General features: G+C 35.0%; 1 protein-coding gene across 1 annotated transcript in view; it reads left to right on the top strand.

The window, feature by feature from the left end:
• The window catches only part of BMT2 (base methyltransferase of 25S rRNA 2 homolog), an 87,494-nt gene that overhangs the window by 8,721 nt on the left and 56,880 nt on the right, over positions 1-21,893 (top strand). The window contains exon 2 of the mRNA XM_047850181.1: positions 7,503-7,644. Coding sequence (XP_047706137.1) covers positions 7,503-7,644 — 142 coding nt within the window. The remainder of the gene's footprint in view (positions 1-7,502; positions 7,645-21,893) is intronic.

Raw genomic sequence — 21,893 nt, 5'->3', positions numbered from 1 at the left:
AATGATCTTGAAAGGTTCTTCGAACATGAATTTGGTAATCTGATCATTTATAGGTAATGTGTCTTACTGCCCATATTTGGTAATATACCTAAGTAAAAATCAAATAAATTTTTAGTTCTGAATTTCTAAAAGTTCAAGATTAGTTTTGATACTCAAAGTAAATTGGTTTTGATTTTTTTAATGAATTTGATGGCCCTCAGGTTTAATAAAATACATTTTTTTTAATTTTTTAACTTTTACTGTGTTCATGGCCCATAATTTTTTTAGATGAAACTTACTGAGGTACAATTTATGCACAATAAACTGCACACATTTGAAGTGTGTAATTCAGTGGATTTTGACAGATGTGTACACCTATGAAACATTACTGTAATCAACATTTAGGATGTTTTTGTTGTCTCCCAAATTTCCTCATGCTTCTTTGTAGTCACCTCTCTCTCTCTCTCTCTCTCTCTCTCTCTCTCTCTCTCTCTCTCTTTTCCAGGTCCACTGATCTCTTCTCACTGTAAATTTGTCTGCTTTTTTTTTTTTTTTTAGAGTTTTATGTACATGGAATCATGTGATGTCTTCTCTTTTGTATGCCATGTGAGAACCACAATAATGCAATGTGAATCTTTGGTATCATGGCTCACAAGGGTGAACCACTAAGAATAATGACAAGCTATTCTTGTTTTAAATTGGCCTCAGATTTATACCTAACTAAAGTTCTTCTGTGCTTCTTATCTTTTTAAAGTGAAGTTAGGAGTTATTGAGAAAATAATATTATTTCTAACGTAGTTGTAAATATCAGATGGTTGTGGCATGTAAAAATGCATTCACTTTAGCACCATCTAGTCATTTTTTTTCACATAAAAATAACTCATCTATTTAGTGTTGTTACCAGTAATTTCTCCTTGAGTTTAGGGCTTTGCCTTTTTTTAAAAAATGTTTTAATGCTTATTTATTTTTGAGAGAGAGAGAGAGAGAGAGTGAGCAGAAGAGGAACAGAGAGAGAGGGAGACACAGAATTCGAAGCAGGCTCCAGGCTTTGAGCTGTCAGCACAGAGCCCGACACGGGGCTCTAACCCACGAACTGTATGATCATGACCTAAGCTGAAGTCAGATGCTCAACCAACTGAGCCACCCGGGAACTTTTCCTAAAAAAGCTAGGACTTTTCCTAAAAGATAGATGGACTGTTATCAAAGAATTTAATGGAGTTGACTGCACTTCAAGCTGCAATTTTGCTTTAGACAATAGTGTAAAATATATATATATATATAAATCATGTGTGTATGTATATATACATATATATGTATATATACGTATATATGTATATATACGTATATATACATATATACACACACATACACGTAGATCTATATCTGCTTAAAACAGTGGTTAAAATTTCTGGAAAATTGACTTTGAATCTATTGTTTTTCTAAGCCTCTTACAACTCTTATTTTTGAGAACGCTCTTTTGAAGTATTCAAATTGTACTTCTTTTTCATCACTACTATGTGTTGACAGTTGTCAACTGTAGTTTGAATTTTACTCTGTGCATAATTTAATTTGTAATTTTGGGGTTTCCTGTATCTTTTGAGCATGGTGAAAATTCAAACATTTTCTCTCCCATTAATGGGGCACCATGACTAACCTCGATAGTTTATATAAGTTCTAAATCAAAATGTCTTTTGAACTAATGAATTAATGTGCTATTAATTTTTTTCCTATTTAGTTGTTACTGGCTTCTCATAGGAAGTAGTAGCTTGTATTTTTCTTTAGTTGTGGCATATAATGTTTGTGGAGGTGAATTTAGTCAATAATTAGGATATTGTCTTGATATTAGAACCAGTCTTCAAAATAACTTGGCTCACTGATTTCTATTATTGAACTTGGTTTGGCAACCTAAGTTGGCATCACTTGTGTTTTAAATTATTAATTAGTTTTTTTAAGTTTATTTATTTATTTTTGAGAGAACACACACGCGCGCGCACACACACGTCCAAGTCGGGGAAGGGCAGAGAGAGGGAGGATCTGAAGCAGGCTATGGGCTGTCAGCACAGAGTGGGATGCAGGGCTCCAACTCAAGGAAACTGTGAGATCATGACTGAGCCCAAATCTGACGTTTAACTGACTGAGCCACCCAGCACCCTTATTAGTTAGTTTTTTAAAATTAATGTTTAAAAATTTTAAATATAAGGAGAATATAATAAATAGAAGTCATGTTAATATGAACTTTGTTCTAGAATCTTGTAAGACAAATTGATGACTTTATCTTTTAGATAAAGCAGAGTTTTTTGGTTTTTTTTTATTTTTTTTTTAACGTTTATTTATTTTTGAGACAGAGAGAGACAGAGCATGAACGGGGGAGGGGCAGAGAGAGAGGGAAACACAGAATCGGAAGCAGGCTCCATAACCCGATGCGGGGCTCGAACTCGCGGACCGCGAGATCGTGACCTGAGCTGAGGTCGGATGCTTAACCGACTGAGCCACCCAGGCGCCCCTAGACAAAGCAGAGTTTTAAGTTGATCTTTAAAACTATGTATTTGAACAAAAGATTACTGATTTCTTCTCTAAATTTATTATTTTAGTTTGACCATAAAATGTTCATTAACTATTAATTTCAAGTTAAACTGGAGGACATATATATATTTTTAATTGTGCTTTCTAAAAATAATTTTTGATTTCTCTGTATTTGGGCAAAATGAAATGTATATATTTATTGTAGATTTACCTCTCCTTCACTCTCTTCCTTTTTTTTAAAGATACATTCACATTTTCGTAGGATGTCTGTAACAAGTAGGCAAAAAAATAGATATTAATCACAGTGATTTTGAGTCATCACAAATGCCAATATTATTGTAAAATCATTATAAGATTAATTATTAGGGGTGCCTGGGTGGCTCGGTAGGTTGAGGGCTGGACTTTCGGGATTGGCTCAGGTCATGATCTCGTGGTTTCATGAGTTCGAGCACTGTGTTGGGGTCTTTGCTGACAGTGTGGAATCTGGGATTCTCTCTCTTCCTTTCTCTCTCTGCCCCTCCCCTGCTCACGTTGTCCCTGTCTCTCTCAAAAATAAATAAATAAATTTAAAATAAAGACAAATTGATGGGATGAGCGCTGGGTGTTGTATGTAAGCCAATTTGACAATAAATTATATTAAAAAACAAAAAATTTAAAAAAGACTATTAATTCATTGAGAGCTCTGATTGAGCTTAAATACTTAAGCATTTCTGGTTCTGTTGACTGGATCTTTGATGTAGACCTCAGGAAGTTCGTAGTTCCTGATTTGCCTTTTGGTAATGAAAAAATAAGATAGTCTTTTAAATATTGGTTGACCTAATAACTAAATGATAACCAAAAATTCTTAGAATCAAGTTTTAACATGTTTTTTATGTATGCAATTTGACCAAGTTAGCAGAAGAGTTCTGAATAGGTATACTGGGCACTGGTCACCCTTAATTGGTTTTGGCTTTTAGGATCCAAATCATAAATTATTTTGAAAATATTTTGCTTAAAGGAAAAATACCATTATTTTAATATTCTAAAAACAAAGAATGGGCTATTATGAAAAAAAAACTAAATTTACCCATTCTATTTTTGTTTGATGACTTTATTTAAACAATACTTTAATAAGCTTTCAAGTGTTTAATACTTTAATAAGCTTTCTATGTTTTTGTTCAACTTTGCAACCACCATTTAACATAGTGTATTCCTAATAGACAGGGTTTTAGACATTCTTGTTGAATAAATACATGATTTAAAAGTTCTGGGTCCAGGATACCTTACATAGGATATGGGGAACACAGCACATTCTTATCTTAGAGCATCTTGTTACATATCTTCTTTCCTTTCTTTGATGCCTGTGCTAGCTCATTAGCTTTGTTATTCTGGGTAGCATTTGGAATAGGTTTTGTTTTGTTTTGTTTTGTTTTGTTTTGTTTTGTTTTGTTTTCCAGCAAATCCAATGAAAGAATGAAGAATATAGAATATATACAATTGTGTTGTTTAATTTCAGTTATATATAAGTGTACTACTACACTTTACTAAACACACATCTGTTTGAGTATCAGCATACTTGGGGAGAGTTTAGAGACTTAAATGTTAATGAAGACATCAAGTTGAAAGTTTTCTGCAGACAGTTTGAGTTCAGTAGGCTTGCAGACAAAATTTGAATCCTTCCTCTAAACTTCATTGGAGCAGATAGTAAGGTTTAAAATTCTACAAGAAATTGATAATATTGGAACAAAATTTTGTTAAATGTGCAAAACTACAGGTCTTCTTAAAAGCTGAAGGGCAGTAGGTTTCTGTGTATAAACAGTTATCTTTGCATCTCATAGCTAATAAAATAATTGTAAAGTAAATTGAATTTCACAGTGTACAGTGACATAGATTTGTAGTAGATGCCATTGGTGTCCCATATACCTTACCTTGGTCTTCAGCTGTTGTGGGCAAACCCTGTGAGCTCACAGGAACCCAGCCCTTACAAAGTCCCACTTTAAATGAGTGCTGCTTTCTTTTCTGTTCTGCACCTTTCTCCAACACTGCTGGAACCCATTAAGGATATCCCCTTATTCAGTGCCTAAATGAAAACTAAAAGTGCAGGTTCTTAACAACTCTCCGTTAATTGGGGATTGTAGCTGATGCATAAAACATCCTTGCCTCCTGTCTTTTCGGTGCCCAGTTCCAGAGGCTTTCTGTATGCTTCTCTTATCCCTAGGAGCAAACTCAATAATGCCCTCTGTATTACCACTTTTTCCTTCCTAGGTTTATTCTCCCTATTCCCTCCACTCCTGTTTCCTAGGATTCTCTCCCAAATAAACTGCTTTCCCAAAAACCCAGGTCTTTTCCCTACAATGTATCTTCTGTAGAATCTAAACTGAAAAGTTGTACAGAAAGGAAATCTGGGGGCACCTGGGTGGCTCATTGAGCGTCCAATTTTGGCTTGGGTCGTGATTTCGCGGTTTGCAGTTTGTGAGTTCGAGCCCTGCGACGGGCTCTGTGCTGACAGCTCAGAGCCTGGAGCCTGTCTTGGGATTCTGTGTCTCCCTCTCTCTCTTTGCCCCTCCCCTGCTTGCGCTGTCTCTCTCACTTTTTCTCAAAAATAAATTAAAAAATCTTTAAAAATTTAAATTAAAAGGTATCATTAAATGGGGTGCCTGGGTGGCTCAGTCGGTTAAGCGTCTGACTTGGGTTCAGGTCATGATCTCACAGTTCATGGGTTTGAGCCCCGTGTCAGGCTCTGTGCTGACAGCTCAGAGCCTGGAGCCTGCTTCAGATTCTGTGTCTCCCTCTGTCTCTCTGCCCCTCTACCCCTCCCCTGCTCATGTTCTGTCCCCCCCACCCCCGAAATAAATAAACAGCAAAAAAAGTTTTTTTAATGTATCATTAATCAAAATATTTGTTTTAAAGGCTTTACTTCCTGTAGTTCTATTTAGAGAGTTGGTAAATAACTACATCTGAAAGATGTTGCTAATACTGAGAAGTTTTTCTTTGAGAATTTGGGAAATAAATTTGCCTGCTCGTTTTTAGTGGACAGTTATTGCCAATCTACTATATAACAAATTGAAAGCTCTCATCACCTCACAAATATTACCAATTAATGAAAATATTGTTCTATAAGAACATAACCCCCAAGAAGAGAACTTTTCATTCCTTTGGGGTTTACAGTTGGTATTCAGACCTAGAAGGAGACTGTGATATATACACCTTTTTAACAGTGTGTGTGAGGGCATGTTTGTACCTTTCTTTCTATTTCTTAATTTGGTCAAACTAGAGGGCTAATAGTTTGATTTTCAACTCAGTCCTTGTTGTACTGTGCTTAAAATAAAGTGTTTCAAATTTTTACTAAGTCTTGATATATTTAAACTTATAATTATTTTTTCTTTGTTAAAAAAAACACTTCTTAAATACTAGAATCTCATAGTCTCACCTCTGGAGAGAATTTGGGTAGAATGATTATCTTCAAATTTGGTTGTTTTATTTATATTTTTCAGCCTATTCTGCCCAACAATTGCCTACATTTGAACATGAAGCAAGAGAACCTAAATCTTACCACTAAGGACATTGAGTGAAGCTACTTTGATAATTTTTGTTTACTCTTTTACCCTTACAATTATGTTAATGTCATCTATTTGGCATAGCATCCTCATACCATTCTTTATTGGAACTCATATTGCTGTTTCAGATTTCATATTAAAAGTGAGAATTTATTTAATGTTTTTAAAACGATAGTTAGCAAGGGGTGCTTAGATGGCTCAAGTAGGTTAAGCATCCAACTCTTGATTTTGACTCAGGTCATGATATCACAGTTGTGAAATCGAGTCCCACCTCTGCTTGCTGTCTTTCTCTCTCTCAAAAAACAAAACAAAAACAAAAAAAAAAACCATAGTAGCCAGAAATAATATCGTGGCTCAGTAATATACTCAGCTTATGAGGTGCCTGGGTGGTTCAGTCGGCCAAGCATCCATCTCTTGGTTTTGGCTCAGGCCACAATCTCACAGTTTGTGAGTTCAAGCTCCACATCGGGCTCTGTGCTGACAGCATGGAGCCTGCTTGGGATTCTCTCCCTCTCTCTCTCTGCCCCTCCCCTGCTCATGCTTGCTCTCGCTCTCTCTCAAAATAAATAAATAAACTTAAAATATATATATATAGTCAGCTTATAATGTTTATTCAGAACATTTTGTAAAGACTTAAAACTTCAGAGAGGCTTCTAAGGTAGTTTCTCTAGCAACATTTTTGCCCTATAATTATAATTTTTTAAAATACAATATGCCTAGAACACATCCAAGTGAAGAAATAAAAATATTTATCTTGCTTGGTAATTTATGGTGCCATCTCACCTATCAGCCCTTTTTTTATTGATTGATTTGCTTATTTTTGAGAGAGAGAGAAAGAGACAGAGTATGAATGAGGGAGGTGAAGAGAAAGAGGAAGACACAGAATCCAAAGCAGTCTCAGGTTCTGAGCTGTCCGCACAGAGCCTGACGCAGGGCTTGAACCCACGAGCTGTTAGATTATGACCTGAGTTTAACTCGGCCCAACCGACTGAGCCACCCAGGCACCCATACCCCTTTTTAATATAGGAAACTGATCAGTATGTAGAGATCCAAGAAAATAACAGGCAAGAAGCAGGCTTAAGTAACTTTGTGCTGCAAGGTCAAATTGCCCAAGGGTACCAGGATAATTAATGTTTGAATACCCAGCCATAATTGTCCCCTACCAGTGTGTTTTTGGTTTATAAACTGATAACTCCTACTTATGTGTGTTAGTTTCATTCAGCTTCACAAATCCATCTGTTTAAATTGGTTAAAATTTATTTGATTATCAAATCATCATAGTTAAAATGATACATCTATTTGCATAAAGGAGCTTTTAAAATTCTAGTTTAAACTTGATGCAACTTGACTTTATAATTTTGCTTATATTCATCTTTAAGTAATTTTAGATTACTCAGAAACTTTTAAAAGCCTGAGACATTTGTAAGTGAAGTTAACTTAATTCGTCTTTTCCCTTGTTTTTAGTGGGAGATTTTGATAAGATCTGGCGAGAACATTGTGAGGATGAGGAAACACTTTGTGAATATGCTGTTGCAATGAAAAATTTGGCAGATAACCATTGGGCAAAAACTTGTGAGGGCGAAGGTCGTATTGAATGGTGTTGTAGGTGAGTGTTTTTATGAACTAACATTTTTGGTTTCTACTATATCGTTTAAAGTCTGAAATCCAAGTAATGCTTTGTATAATTTACTGTACCAAAATAGGACTGTTTTAAAACAGATTATTTTTTTAAATAACTTCTCCCCCTTGCCACACTTTCTCTAAGTTTATATCATTCATCCCTTTTTAATCAAAATGTTTTTCTTTGACATAACTTGAAGTTTTGTTTCAGCCTTTCAAAATTGTAGCTTTAAAAAATAAAAATAAAAGTATAGCTTTAAATGCATCAAATATACTTAAACATCAGTACATTTAAAATATGAGTTTTAACACTTAACTTCATTGATAAGTTATAGTATAGAAATTTCTTTTTATAATTCTCCATATTTGGATTCAAGTAAACGTGATTTTCTGTATTTTAAAGTTTGAAAACCTCTTAAAAGTGTCAAAATCCTGAATTTTGGATATATAATTCAGAGTATTCCAGCACTTAAATTTACTTTGGATAATGCTTATTTTCTCATTGTATAAATTTAAGACATCAAAATGAAATACTCTTGGTCATTTCTCTCAAGGTAGTAAAATTATTAGAACGGATATATGTATTGATTGAATTTATAAATGAATTCTCAGAAAACAAAACATTATCTTTCTGCATGGACAATGAATTTATGATAATTTTTGGTTTATATTTCATTGCAGTTATTTTTTATCCAAAATTTCTGTTTTAATCTCATTTAAAAGTTATGTTATAATGCATATTTCATTCATTCAACAAATAACCCAGAGAAAAATGCATGTTTAATTTATTTATTTTATTTATTCATTTAATAATTTTTAATGATTGTTCACAGTGTACTAGTCACATCACAGGCACTGGGAGTACAACAGTCAACCAAACAAAATCCATGCTTTCATGGAGGTTACATGCTCATGAGGGTTAGAGGCAAGAAACATTACATAAATTAAAGATATTCTGGGTCAGATAATGGTAAGTCTCATGAGAAAAACAAAGCAAGGAAAAATAAAACAATTTTAAGTATGGTAGACAGGGTAGGCCTCCCAGAAATGATGCATGTAAAAAACATTAAAGAAGTGAGACAACAAGCCCTAGCAAGTCCAGGGGCCTTGAGGTAGGACTGTGCTGACATGTTTTTGAAACAGCAAGGAGACTAATGTGGCTAGAGCGAAACATAAGAAGAGTGGTAGAAAATAAGATACTGACCAGCTAGATTTCGTAGGGTCTTGTAAACCATGGTTAAAGACATTGGCTTTTATTCTGTGTGAGATGAGTCACTGGATGTGTTTTAAGAAGAGTAACAGGATTTTATTAACCTTTAAAGTGTGTCAAGAATTCTTAAGAATTAATTACTGTGTTAAGATAGACTATAGGAAGGGGAGTATGTAAATCAGGAAATCAGTTAGGAAGCTAATGTGATAATCAAGGTGCAAAGTTATAGTGAGGCAGTTTTCTTAGAGAGTGAGAAAGTGAATGGACAGAACAGTATAATAAAATTAATGCTCAAGTGAGTATAATGACTCAAGAGAAGGGGAAGGGAAATAGTATGTATGTTGTAGTGATTATAGTGATACATAAGTAGGGAGTTGAAAATATGAGGTGAGTGAGGAGGAGTGAAAAGGTGTTATCAGTAGATTGCGAACCCCAAGAATTGTGGAGTTGGAGAAAGAAAGGAGCCAGAACAATAGGAAATAAGATTCTTGGAACTTAAATGTTTGGTGTTTTCTGCTTGGTTCTAGAGAGAAAATCTCTCTTTTAGAAAATACACATTTTCTCCCTCAAGCTAAGAAATGCAAAATGAAATGTATTACTGAACCAGTTATTTCCCTTGTAACATGGAGTAATGACATAATCCAATCAGGAAATCAGCACCATCTCTATTTAAGACCATCATTCTTGGCTTTTAGCAGCACTGCTTTAAAATTAGTATTCGGATATACCAGGCAAGCTCTCAGACTGCTTCTTAAATGGACTTTGATGTGTGATATTCTCATAGGAGCATTTGCTTATACCTTCCGTAAATAATCTGTGCTCACACTTTTCTTTTTCCTTAGATGTGTGGTTGCTATCAATAGTTATTGTATCTACATGTGTTTGAAAAAGGTCATTTTTAAGTCAAACTGCTGAAAGGGAACATTCGTAAGAATTTAGGTCAAACTGCAGGAAAAGAACAGTGGCAAATATTGTAAAATAAATTTACTATGGAAAGTAATCCCATGAGGAGTTTTATAATGTCTTTACTTTAAACTTAAAATTAGCTTGAGAGAAAAGGCTACAAAACAGTTTTGAATTTTGAAACTTGATTTATCTATAATTTTAACTTGAGTTTATATAATTCCTTTCTCTATTGACAATTCTAAGAAAGCAGTAGTACTTTGAGAGCTAAAGTGGGCTTTTAAAAGAGTTTGACAGAAGTTTCTGTTCAGTTAGTTATACTTAAAACTTCATAAGAATTTGGTATGTAAGGTAAGGCTTACTGACATTACCCTGCTAAGATTTTGTTGGCTGTTTAGCTTGAAGAATTCCACGTATGATTTCCTTCAAAAAATAATTAAATTTGATTTATAGCATGAAATACTAAAAACATAACACAAAGGCATAGCTGTATGATTAATAAAATATTTGCTTTTTCTAACTCTTTGTACACACAGAGAAACAAACACAGTTTCCTGGATTTGCAAGTAAATTGCAGATAACATGATATTCATTCCCACACATCTCCTAAGAATAAGGACATTTTTCAGCATAAGCATAATACCATCATCACATTAAGATAATTAACAGTAATTTCCTCATTTCCTAAAATACTTAGTTCAAAAATTCAGATTTTTTTTTATTGTCCCCAAAATGTGCTTGTAATTTTTTTTTTTTTAATCAAATTAGGTCTCATGCATTGCATTTGGTGGTTGCATTTCTTTAGGTTCTTGGTTTTGTTTCCCACAACATTTAGTTTTTTTGAGAAATGACAGTTTATTTGAAAAATATCCTACATTCTATATTTTGTGGTTTTTGATTCAAGGTAGTTAATAGCACTGTTCAAATAATCTGTATGTCTTTACTGATTTTTCTTTTTGGCTTTTTGTTCTGTCAGTTACCAAGAGAGGTTTTCAAGATACCATTTTTCTCAATTTTTGTATAATTACTTGGCTCATCTTTAGATTACTTAATTTTTCTCTTAAAGTTCTCTTAAATTTCATCTTTTTCTGAATTAGAAAGATTTATAGGGTTGCCTGGATGGCTTAGTAGGTTAGACATCCAACTCTTGATTTCTACTTAGGTCAGGATCTCACGGTTCATGAGACTGATGTTCTCCTTCTCTGCTCCTCACCCTTGTGCACACTCTCTCAAATAAACTTAAAAAAAAAATACTTGTGGTAATTATTATAAAGTCCTTGTTTGCTTATTCCAATATATGGTTTATCAAGATCTGTTTCTTTTGGCTGTTTTTTCTTTTGATTATGGATCATTTTTTTTCCTGCTTCATTATATGTCTGGTAATTTTTAAAAATATATACTAGCATTATGTTTAAATTTTTTTTTTAACATTTATTTATTTTTGAGACAGAGAGAGACAGAGCATGAACGGGGGAGGGGCAGAGAGAGAAGGAGACACAGAATCGGAAGCAGGCTACAGGCTCTGAGCCATCAGCCCAGAGCCTGACGCGGGGCTCGAACTCACGGACCGCGAGATCATGACCTGAGCTGAAGTCGGACGCTCAACCGCCTGAGCCACCCAGGCGCCCCGCATTATGTTTAGAAGAGACTGACATAATATTAGTTTTTCCTAGAAAGGGCATGCTTTTTGTTTTGTTTTTTCCCTCTAACAGGCAGCCAGTGAGACAGGGACACACACACTTTGATCCATCAGGGGTTAAACTGAGTTGAAGTTGGATTACATAGTTGCATTTCACTTGTGTCTTCAAATGCTTTGAGGGTGAGTCCTGTTTTATGTATATTACAGGCACAGTCCTCTAGCAAGACTCTGGGACCTAGGTCCATAGAAGACTGCAAAGAATTTTCTCTGCTTTTTAGTCCCACTCCAAGCCTCTAGTACTTCCCTTGCCTTTTTCATATTTGAAAATCAAGACCTATGGAGGGGGGTGGGGGTGGGATGCAGGAATAGAACAGGGAGAACAATCTTTGCATTTGGGTTTCTTAAAGATTCCAGTCTGTCACACCATTCTAAGCAACCATTAAAAGCTCTGCTGGTTTCCCTTTAATCAAACAAAATCCTTCTACCCTGGAAGACATGATCCTTCGCTGCCTATACACCTTTTCAACAAATGTACAAAGTGCCTGTGATCTCTTCTCATCTAGTCCTTTCTTTAGTTCCTTTATACCTTTTGTATCCTCAGCTCTCTTGATTTCTTTTTAATACATTGTTTTTTTAGAGTGTATAGTTCTTTTTCCCCCATAGCTACAGCATAACCAGGGGCCCTTTGTGATTTTCTATATCCTAATCCAAAACTAGTTTTGTGTCCTGTATTTTGGATTTATTTGATTGTTTTCTCATGGAGCCATTTATCTACTTTTCCAGTGTCCTTTATTTCTTATAAACTGATCTAAAGTGTTGAATCAGGTAACATTATTTTTGACAGAATATCTGTTAGGTGAAACTGCACACTTACTGCATTACATTAGCAAGTTCTTATTGTCGGGTTACCTGCTAAATTTTGCCATTTGGTGTAGGTGGTCCTTCCATTGTAAACTTATATTTTCCCTTTGCAATTAGCAAGTAATATGTAGAGGGACATTTAGGCTTGTGGATCAATCCTGTCTCCTGACAGTCTGTCAGCTAACAGGTTTACTTCTGTTTATTAAATAAACTATTTCATTTGGGATTGCAGAGTGATTTTTTAATTTTTTTTTTTAATGTTTACTTATTTTTGAGAGAGAGAGAGAGAGAGAGAGACAGGGTGCGAGTGGGGAGGGTTGGAGAGAAAGTGAGACACAGAATCTGAAGCAGGCTCCAGGCTCTGAGCTGTCAGCCCAGAGCCTGACCCAGGGCTCACAAACCGTGAGATCAAGAGCAGAGCCGAAGTCTGGCACTTAAATCGACTGAGCCACGCAGGTGCCCCACAGAATAATTTTTTCAACTTGTATCATTCTTTTTATTTATTAGCTTCTGTAAATAAAACCTTTTCTTTATGAACAGGGAATGATTACGTGTTCTTCAGAAAGGCTGGGTAGAAATAAACATATACGTATCCCTAATTCTTTCTGTTTAGTCATCAATTCTTAACAATAAGGAATTGGTGTAGTAATTCCAACTGTGATAAGTATGTTTTTTGGTTTGGGGGTTTTTATATCACAGTAGCCTCCTGCATTGTTATTTATTCATTCTTTCTATCAGTCTTTGTTTTTTTTTGAGAGGGAGCATGTTCAAATTATTCCTTATTCCATGTATAGCTGGCTTCTGTGTTCTGAAATCACTTTTGAGCACTTTGTTACTATGTAGTACAAAATAACCCTTTAGTTTTGCCACCCAAGACTTAGAATCAAACTATTTCTTCATAGGGCCTGTTTCTTTTAGTGAGAAATGGCATTTAGAAATTAAATTAAGATCTGGGCACTAGATGTGCTGCTAAAGGACTTAGTTCTGAATAACATTAATACATTTGCTTTGTCCTACAGTTCACATAAAATAGTTTGAAAACTACAATGTCAATTTTACTTCTAAACTTTACCTAGCAGTAAAACTAACTGGATGAAGTTTAAAGTATCTTTGTAGTTCTTCTGTCTTTAGAACATAAACCACTAAGAGTCAGGATACTGTGTTTAAAAGTTACTTGAAATAGTTCTTTTGTATATGGTTATGTTCACTTTCAGTTTTATGGGTTTCTCCCCCCCCCTATTTTATTTTGTAAGAATATAAAACATTTGCATGGTTCAGAAGTCAAGACTTTATAAAAAGGTGTATTCAAAAGAGGTTCCCTTCCAATTTCTTCATTTGTTACTTGTTTTATCCAAGTAACAAATTATTTTCAGGTAACATTATTTTGTTGTTGTTTTTTTGTTTGTTTGGTTTTTGCAGAATTAACCAAATTCACATACACATACATAACCACCCATTATCTGTTCAAATGGGATATGGTATATGCTGTTTTATACCCTTCTTCTTTACTTAATATGTCATGGAGATCACTGTTGTATTAGTCAGGGTTCTTCACAGAATGGGTTCCTGTGTATATGGAGGCTGATAAATCTTAAGATATGCAGTGGTGAGTTTACATGCTAGAGACACAGGAGAATCAGTGGTGTAGTTCCAGTCCTAAAACTGGCAGGCTTGAGGCCTAGGAAGAGCTGATGTTTCAGTTTGTCTGAAGGCAAGAAAAAAAATCAGTGTCCCTGTTCAAAGGCAGTCAAGCAGGAGGAGTCTTTCATACTCTAGGGAGGAGGGTCAGCCTTTTTGTTCTATGCAGACCTTCAAGTGATTGGATGAGGCCCACCCCTATTATGAAGGACAGTCTGCTTTACTCAGTTTACTTATTTAAATGTTACTCTCATTCAGAACCATCCTCACAGAATCACTCAGAATGTTTGACCAGATATCTAGGTACCCCTTGGCCCAGTCAAGTTGGCAACATGAATTGACCAACTGCAAGTAAATAGATACCCTCTTCATTTTCGTAAGTTATTTACAAGTCTTTCCTGTTAAAAATAGTGCTGTAATGGATAACCTTGTGCATATTCATTTTGTACATTTGGCATTGTATCTTTGTAGATTCCTGGATGTGCAATTGCAGAGTAGAAGAGTAAACGTATATGTGATTTTGTTAGATTTTGTCAAATCACCCTCTTTAGAGGTTTTATCATTTTGTAGTTCCGTCAACAAAAAACAATACCTATCTCTTCACAGTCTCACCTACCTTTAGAAGTTTTGCCAGTTTGATAAGGTGGGAACTGATATCTCTGTGTGGTTTTAATTTATGTTTCTCTTGTGAGTGAGGTTGAGTATGTTTTTATATATTTAAAAATTGTTTGCCCCTTGTGAATTATGTTCATGTTTTTGACACTTTATTTCCACTGGTTTTGGTTCCTTTTATCTTGATTTTTTCATAGCTTTTTATGACTTACAGATATGTGCCCTTGGTCTTCATTAATACCTTTTGCCATGCAGGTTTTTGGTTTGCCATGTAGAAATCTTTGTTTTTACGTAATCACATATGTATCTCTTTTATTGCTTCCAGATTTCTCTTACCTTAGAAAAGCTTTCCTGATTCCCAGACTATAAGAATTCCTAATAGTAATTCACTCATTTACTCACTAGTTTTCTTATAGTACTTGAATGATATCATTTTCTACATTTAGATCTCTGACCTATTTGGAATTCAGTCTAGTGTTTGTTGGGAAGTATAGATCTAACTTTTCCCCCAATATAATTCCCGTTTCTCCAACATCATTTATGAAAAGCACCACCTTTTCTATAGTGATTTGGCATGACACTTATATGCCATGTTAGCCAACTGTATGCTATGGTTGGTTCTTTTTTAGGACTTTGTTATGTTTCATTGTCTATATCATTTAATCTATGTTATTCTGTAACATCTTCCCCTGCACCACCACTGCTCTTCTTTCTCAGGGTTTTCTTGGTTCTTTCCTTTTTTTTTTTTTTTTTTTAATGTGTATTTTAGAACCAACTGGTCTAACTAAACTTGCAAAACTTTGTATTTTTATTGGGATTTCATTAAATTTTTTAATAACTGGAGAAAACTGACATCTTTGTAATGTTGAATCATCATGCCCATGAAAAAGATATGTATTTTTCTATTTGTTCCAGTCTGCTTTTGAGTTGTTCAGTAGTGTTTTAAGGTTTTCTGAATATGTGCATTTTCTTGTTACATTTATTCCTAGGTGTTTTATCATTTTGATCTGTTGTAAATGTAACCTTCACTTCTGTTATATATTCAGATATGCTATTGTTTGTATATGCACATATATATGGAGGCTTTTGATTTTTGTATTTTTACATCTATTGGTATTGGTTTATGATTGATTCTTTTGGGTTGTCTAGGTAAACTCATCTGTGAATATACATTTTTCTTTCCAGTTTTTTTTTATTTTTCTTTCTTTTTTTTTTTTTTTTTTTTTTTGACTAATACTTTTGCTCTTGTCTGCTACATAGCTGTGTCTTCTTCATTTAGCAATGTGTGCATTGTGTTCCCGTTAAAAACGTGGCTGGCTTTTTGGCTGATATATATGCATAATTTTACTTTTAGGAAGTGTTCACCAATTCCTATTTTACTGAGCGTATTGTTTTGTTTGTTTGTTTTTTTTAGGAATAGGTGTTGAATTGTGTTGAATGTCCTTTCAGCATCTGTGGAAATGTATAGAGTTTCCTCCTTAAATTTATGAATATATATGTGAATATATTAATGGATTTAAATTTCCAGGTGAAAGGGATTTTTTTGTTTTATTCTGTTATACTTTTATTGTGTTGTAATAGGATGATTTTTATCTGTTTTTCTGTGGCTCTTACTGTGGTTTTCTTCATGACATAGTATATGTATATGGTAGTTTTGTGAATATTCCATGTGTACTTGAAAAGAACTTATACTCTCTTTAGAGAGCAGAGTTTGTTATGTAGATAAGATAAATCTCATTATACTCTTTTTGGTTTCTCTAACCTTACCTAATATCCATTCACTTGATTGAGTCATGTATTAAAGTTCTCTATTGTTAGTTGTGTCTGTTTCTCCATGAATCCCATGGAGTTTCTGCTTAGTGAAGATGGCTGCTATGATAAATGGCACATAAATATTCATAACTGTTATATCTTTGGAAATTGTGGTCTTCAGCATTATAAAGTTTTCCTTTTTTTATTCATTTAATGCTTTTCATTCATTACTAACTAGCCTCTTCATCAACATTTCTCAGCCATCTCATGGATGAACTTCATCTTCTAGTAAATCCTTTAAAACCAGCTTGCAACTATGATGTTCCCTAAGTTCTTACATACAAAAAGCTGTTTTTCTATAGTTTTGTTACAAAATGTGCAGCTTGGCTGGATAAAAATCGTTGACTCACACTTTCTTTCCTTCAGCTTCTGAAAAAAAATGTTTCTCTATTTTAGTCTTATTTTGTATCTTCTTACCCCCCGCCCCCCGCACCCCTTCTCTCCCCTTTCCATCTCTACTGAACCATTTGGTAGTCAGTTGCAGAAATCACAAGACTTTCATTCCTAAATGTTTCAAGGTGTATCATTGCACTTAGTTGAGGTAAATTCTCTAGCTTTCTCTTTAGTTGAAGTTTTTATTTAAATTCTAGTTAGTTAACATAGAGAGTAATGTTAGTTTCAGTAGTAGAATTTACTGATTCATCACTTACATGTAACACACAGTGCTCATCACAACTGCCCTCCTTAATGCCTATAACCCATTTAGCCCATTACCCTGCTCACCTCCCCTCCAGCTACCCACAGTTTGTTCTCTGTAGTTAAGTGAAACAAGTCGGTCAGAGAAAGACAAATATGATTTGACTCATGTGAATCTCTCTCTCTCTTTCCTTTTTTTTTCTTTTATGACACAGACATCTTATAAAAGTTTATAGACTCTCAATTTGGATTTGTATGGGTTTTTTCTGATTAGATTTTTTTAAATGTTTTTTATTTATTTCTGAGACAGAGAGAGACAGAGCATGAGTGGGGGAGGGACAGAGAGAGAGGAAGACAGAATCAGAAGCAGGCTCCAGGCTCTGAACTGCCAGCACAGAGCCCAATGCGAGGCTCAAACTCACAAACCGTGAGTGAGATCATGACCTGAACCGAAGTCGGTTGCTCAAAAGACTGAGCCACCCAGGCACCCCTCTGATTAGATTTAAATGAAGCATATTAGCAAGAATATTACTTAGGTGATATTGTGTCCTTCTCAGTGTATTACATCAGGAGACACATGATAACTGTTCTGACCTGGATTTTTTTCCCTTTCAAGTAGATTTATTTTTTTGGTGCAGTTTTAGGTTCACAGTAATATTGAGCAGAAAGTACAGTTCCCATAAACACCCTGCCCACACACATGCCCAGTATCCTCCCTGTCAACATCCACCCAGAATAGTACATTATATTGTAATTGATGAACTTCTTTGACACATCATTATCATTTAAAGTCCATAGCTTACATTAGGATTTGTTTTTGGTGGTGTATATTCTGTGGGTTTTGACAAATATATAATGACAAATATTCACCATTATAGTATCATACACATGGCTTCCTTGCCCTAAAAATCCTCTGCTTTGCTTGCACATCCCTTCTTTCCCCAGTCACAGACTCTTTTACTCTTTCCATAGTTTTGCCTTTTCTAGAATGTCATAGAGTTGGAATCATAGTATATAATCTTTTTATATTGACAGCTTTCACTTAATAGGCATTTAAGTTTCCTCCATGTCTTTTCATGGCTTGATAGCTCATTTCTTTTTAGCACTGAGTAAGAATCTATTGTCTGGATGTACCACAATTTTTTTCTTTATTCACCTGCTGCAGGACAACTTATTGCTTCCAAATTTTGGCAGTTATAACTAAAACTGCTGTAAGCATCCATGTGCAGGCTTTTGTGTTGAAGTGAGTTTTTATTTGTGTGTGTGTGTGTGTGTGTGTGTGTGTGTGTGTGTGCGCGCGCGCGCGCGCAAATACCAAGGAGTGTGATTGCTGGATTGTATGGTAAAAGTAGAGTTAATTTTGTAGGAAACGGCCAAATTGTCTCCAAAGTGATTTTATCATTTTGTATTCCCACCAACAATGAATGAAGAGTTCTTGTTGCTCCACATGTTCACCAGCAGTTGGTAGTGTTGATGTTATTAGTGTGTAGTAGTGTCGTGTTGCTATTTTAATTTGCATTTCCCTAATGATACATGACCTGGAGCATATTCCATAAGCTTATTCGCTGTCTGTATATCTTCTTTGGTGAGTTACCCATTTCTTTTGCCCATTTTTAAACTGGGTTGTTTGTTTTCCATTAAGTTTTCAGAATTCTTTGTATATTTCAGATAACGGTTCCTTCATCAGATAAGTCTTTTGCAAATATTTCTCCCAGTCCATGTCTGTCTTCTCATTCTCTTCTCATTCTCTCCCATTCTCTTTTGCAGAGCATTTTTTTTATTGTAATTAAGTCCAGCTTCTCAATTCTTTCTTTGATGGATCTTGACTTTGGTGTTGCATCCAAAGAGTCATTGCCAAGCCCAGGGTCACCTAGATTTTCTCCTAGGAAGTTTATAAAACTCTCCAAGAGTTTTATAGTTTTGTGTTTTACATTTATGTCTATAATCCATTTTAAGTGTTGTGAAAGGTGTGATGTCTGTTTAGGTTCATTTTTCTGGTATGTAGTTGTCGTTCCAGCACCATTTGGTGAAAAAACCATCTTTACTCCATTATATTGCCTTTGCTCTTTTATTGAAAAATCATTTGAGTATATCTGTGTGGGTCTAGTGGGATGTTTTGTTCCATGTGTCTAGTTGTCTATTCTGTCACCAGCACCACCCTGTTCTGATCCACTATATAAAGTAAGTCCAATAGTGGTCAGTCCTCCAATTTTGTTCTTCTTCAGAAATGTGTTGGCTATTTGGGTCTTTTGCCTCTCCATATAAACTTTAGAATTAGTTTGTTGGTCTCCACCAAATAATTTGGCTTGATTTTCATTGGGATTGTACAGACTCTATAGATCAGTTTGGGAAGAACTGACATTGTGGCAATATTGCATCTTCCTATCTATTTTCATGGAATATCTCTCCATTATTCATTCCTTTTTGTTCTCAGCTTTTTAATTTCAAATTTGAAATGTTCTTTCATATCTGCAGTTGCTTTATTATATATAATTAATACCAAAATGTTACAGTTTTTTTCTCTTTTATAGCTGTTTTTGAGTATATGTTTTTGATAATTTTCATCCACTGGTTTTAATTGTTTTTCTCTTCCCTTTTATTAGAACCTTGTTTGGTTTTTGTATTCATTGAGCATTTATTTTATGGGTTTGTCTATTCTGTTGGAGTGTCGGTAGGGGTTTGGGTGGCTTACTTGGTTCTTTAATTCTGAAGAACCTTGTTTGATTGCCACAAATACAAAAGTAAAGTGCCTTTAATATATATTGTCCTCTTTTGGTCTGACTTAACATTTTTTAATACATAGTTTATAACATCTCAGTAGGCTCATTATCCTTAATTGCTTAATTTTTTCCTTTTATCACCAAACCTCCAGAGATACCTCCATTTTTTCAAAGTGCCTCCTTTCTGCCCCAGAAGCAATATCTTTTCAAGGCTCTCCTTTTTGGTGGCATTTACTTTTTGTACACTTTTGTAATTAGCCCCAGCCCCAGGAAATCACTAAACTACTGTCATTAGATTAGATTTCTAAATACCGCATCTTTACATTGGCCTTGGAGTCTTGTGGGATCTGAGGCTTGCTTATCACTCCAGTGTCACCTAGCCACCTTTCCCCACTATATTTGTGTTGGCCTCAGGATCTTTTTACCTGTGAGTCCATCCATCTGTTTTCTTCTCGGCACCTTACGTTTCACATATCTTGAATGGATGTCCATCTCTGCAGGATCCTTGCTGTGTTTATCTACTGTGCCTTTGCTCATGCTATTCTGCCAGAAAAGCACTCACCTCCCACCTAGCATTCTTCCTTGATTATTCCTACTTATATTTCTAAAGTCAGCATATATTTCTGACTCTAGATTGATTGGGTTATCAGCTGTATGTTATCTTTATCAGTTGTATTTTCTTTATTATTGTATAATTGTTGTCTTATTCACTAATCTGAGCTCCTTGAGAGCAGCAATCCCTTCTCCAATTTGTTTTCTCATCACAGATGTGCCTGGCACATGGGGGCTCTGTATTCTTAATACTTAATAAATAATTGATTTATGAAGAATGGGTTTCAACTCCTATATATAAGAATTAAAACTAAATCTACATAGGAAAATTAAAGAAATCTTTTTTTTAAGAAGTCTTAATAGTAATTACTAAGAAAAAGTGAAGTTGAACTAATAGCATACTGTAAGTATGAGGAGAGATGGGCATTGTTCCCTTAGATCATAGTTCTACTTGCAGAAATCAGTTTTAAATTTTTTTTTAACGTTTATTTATTTTTGAGACAGAGACAGAGCATGAGCGGGGGAGGGTCAGAGAGAGGGAGACATAGAATCTGAAACAGGCTCCAGGCTCTGAGCTGTCAGCCTAGAGCCCGGCGTGGGGCTCGAACTCACGGACCGTGAGATCATGACCTGAGCTGAAGTCAGCCGCTTAACCAACTGAGCCACCCAGGCGCCCCGCAGAAATCAGTTTTAAATTAATTCTTCAATTCTTCTCTTGCCATATGTTTCTGGAAATTCACCAAGAGAGTCTATGGAGAAAAATAGTTTAGCTTTGTTCAAAGTATGAGCTATATGTACTAATAATGTGTTGTAAGAATCTAAAAAGAAAATTTGTTTAGATTCCCTCCTCCTTCAAGTAGCTTGGTAATTAATTGTATCATTTATTGTTTTCACATGTAAGCTATCACATTGTAAGCTCAAGGGCCTGAACTAGGTCTTGTTAGCCTTTCTTTACCTTAAGATTCCTGGCTTTAATAGCTAATAAATATTTGAGTTGATTCTATGGTTTATGTTAGTTTTTCCTGTTATATACCCTGGCATGGTGTCCTACTACTCTAAAATTGTATTCGGTTTGAAGAAAATTGTTTATAAGATTATGTCAGTCATCAGTTTCTGGTGCTGGATGGCTACCTGATCTGTTCTAAACTATATGAGCTTAAAATGAAACATCTTCAAAAAATCTGTATTTTACTACTGTAAGAATTCAGACAAACAGGAACGGTCTCTTGATGGATAAGAATAATTTCCAGGTGTTACAAAAACCACCTTAATGTTCAAACTTCTGTTCTATAAATGTTTACCTATATGATACAGTACCATTTTTACCTGAACTAGATTTGTATTCCCTTCCCTCAGAGCAAATAAGAATATCAATAATTCTTAATATGCTGACATCCTCACTTAGTTTTCATAAACCAACAGGGATCTAAGAAACAACTATTGGGGTATCTGTCTGCTACCAGCAGACCTGGCTCAGAATTAACTGTAACGACTGGTCTTTTTGTATGCTGTCACTGAATAGCAGAGTTACCTAAGATTTTCTAGAGGAACTTAAGTTTTAGTTAAGAATGCAGTTCAGGGGCGCCTGGGTGGCGCAGTCGGTTAAGCGTCCGACTTCAGCCAGGTCACGATCTCGCGGTCTGGGAGTTCGA

This window comes from Prionailurus viverrinus, chromosome A2 (genome assembly GCF_022837055.1).
Source record: "Prionailurus viverrinus isolate Anna chromosome A2, UM_Priviv_1.0, whole genome shotgun sequence".
Classification (NCBI taxonomy): Eukaryota; Metazoa; Chordata; class Mammalia; order Carnivora; family Felidae; genus Prionailurus; species Prionailurus viverrinus.
The sequence above is the reverse complement of the archived record's forward strand: the minus strand, read 5'-3'. Positions and strand labels throughout refer to the sequence as shown.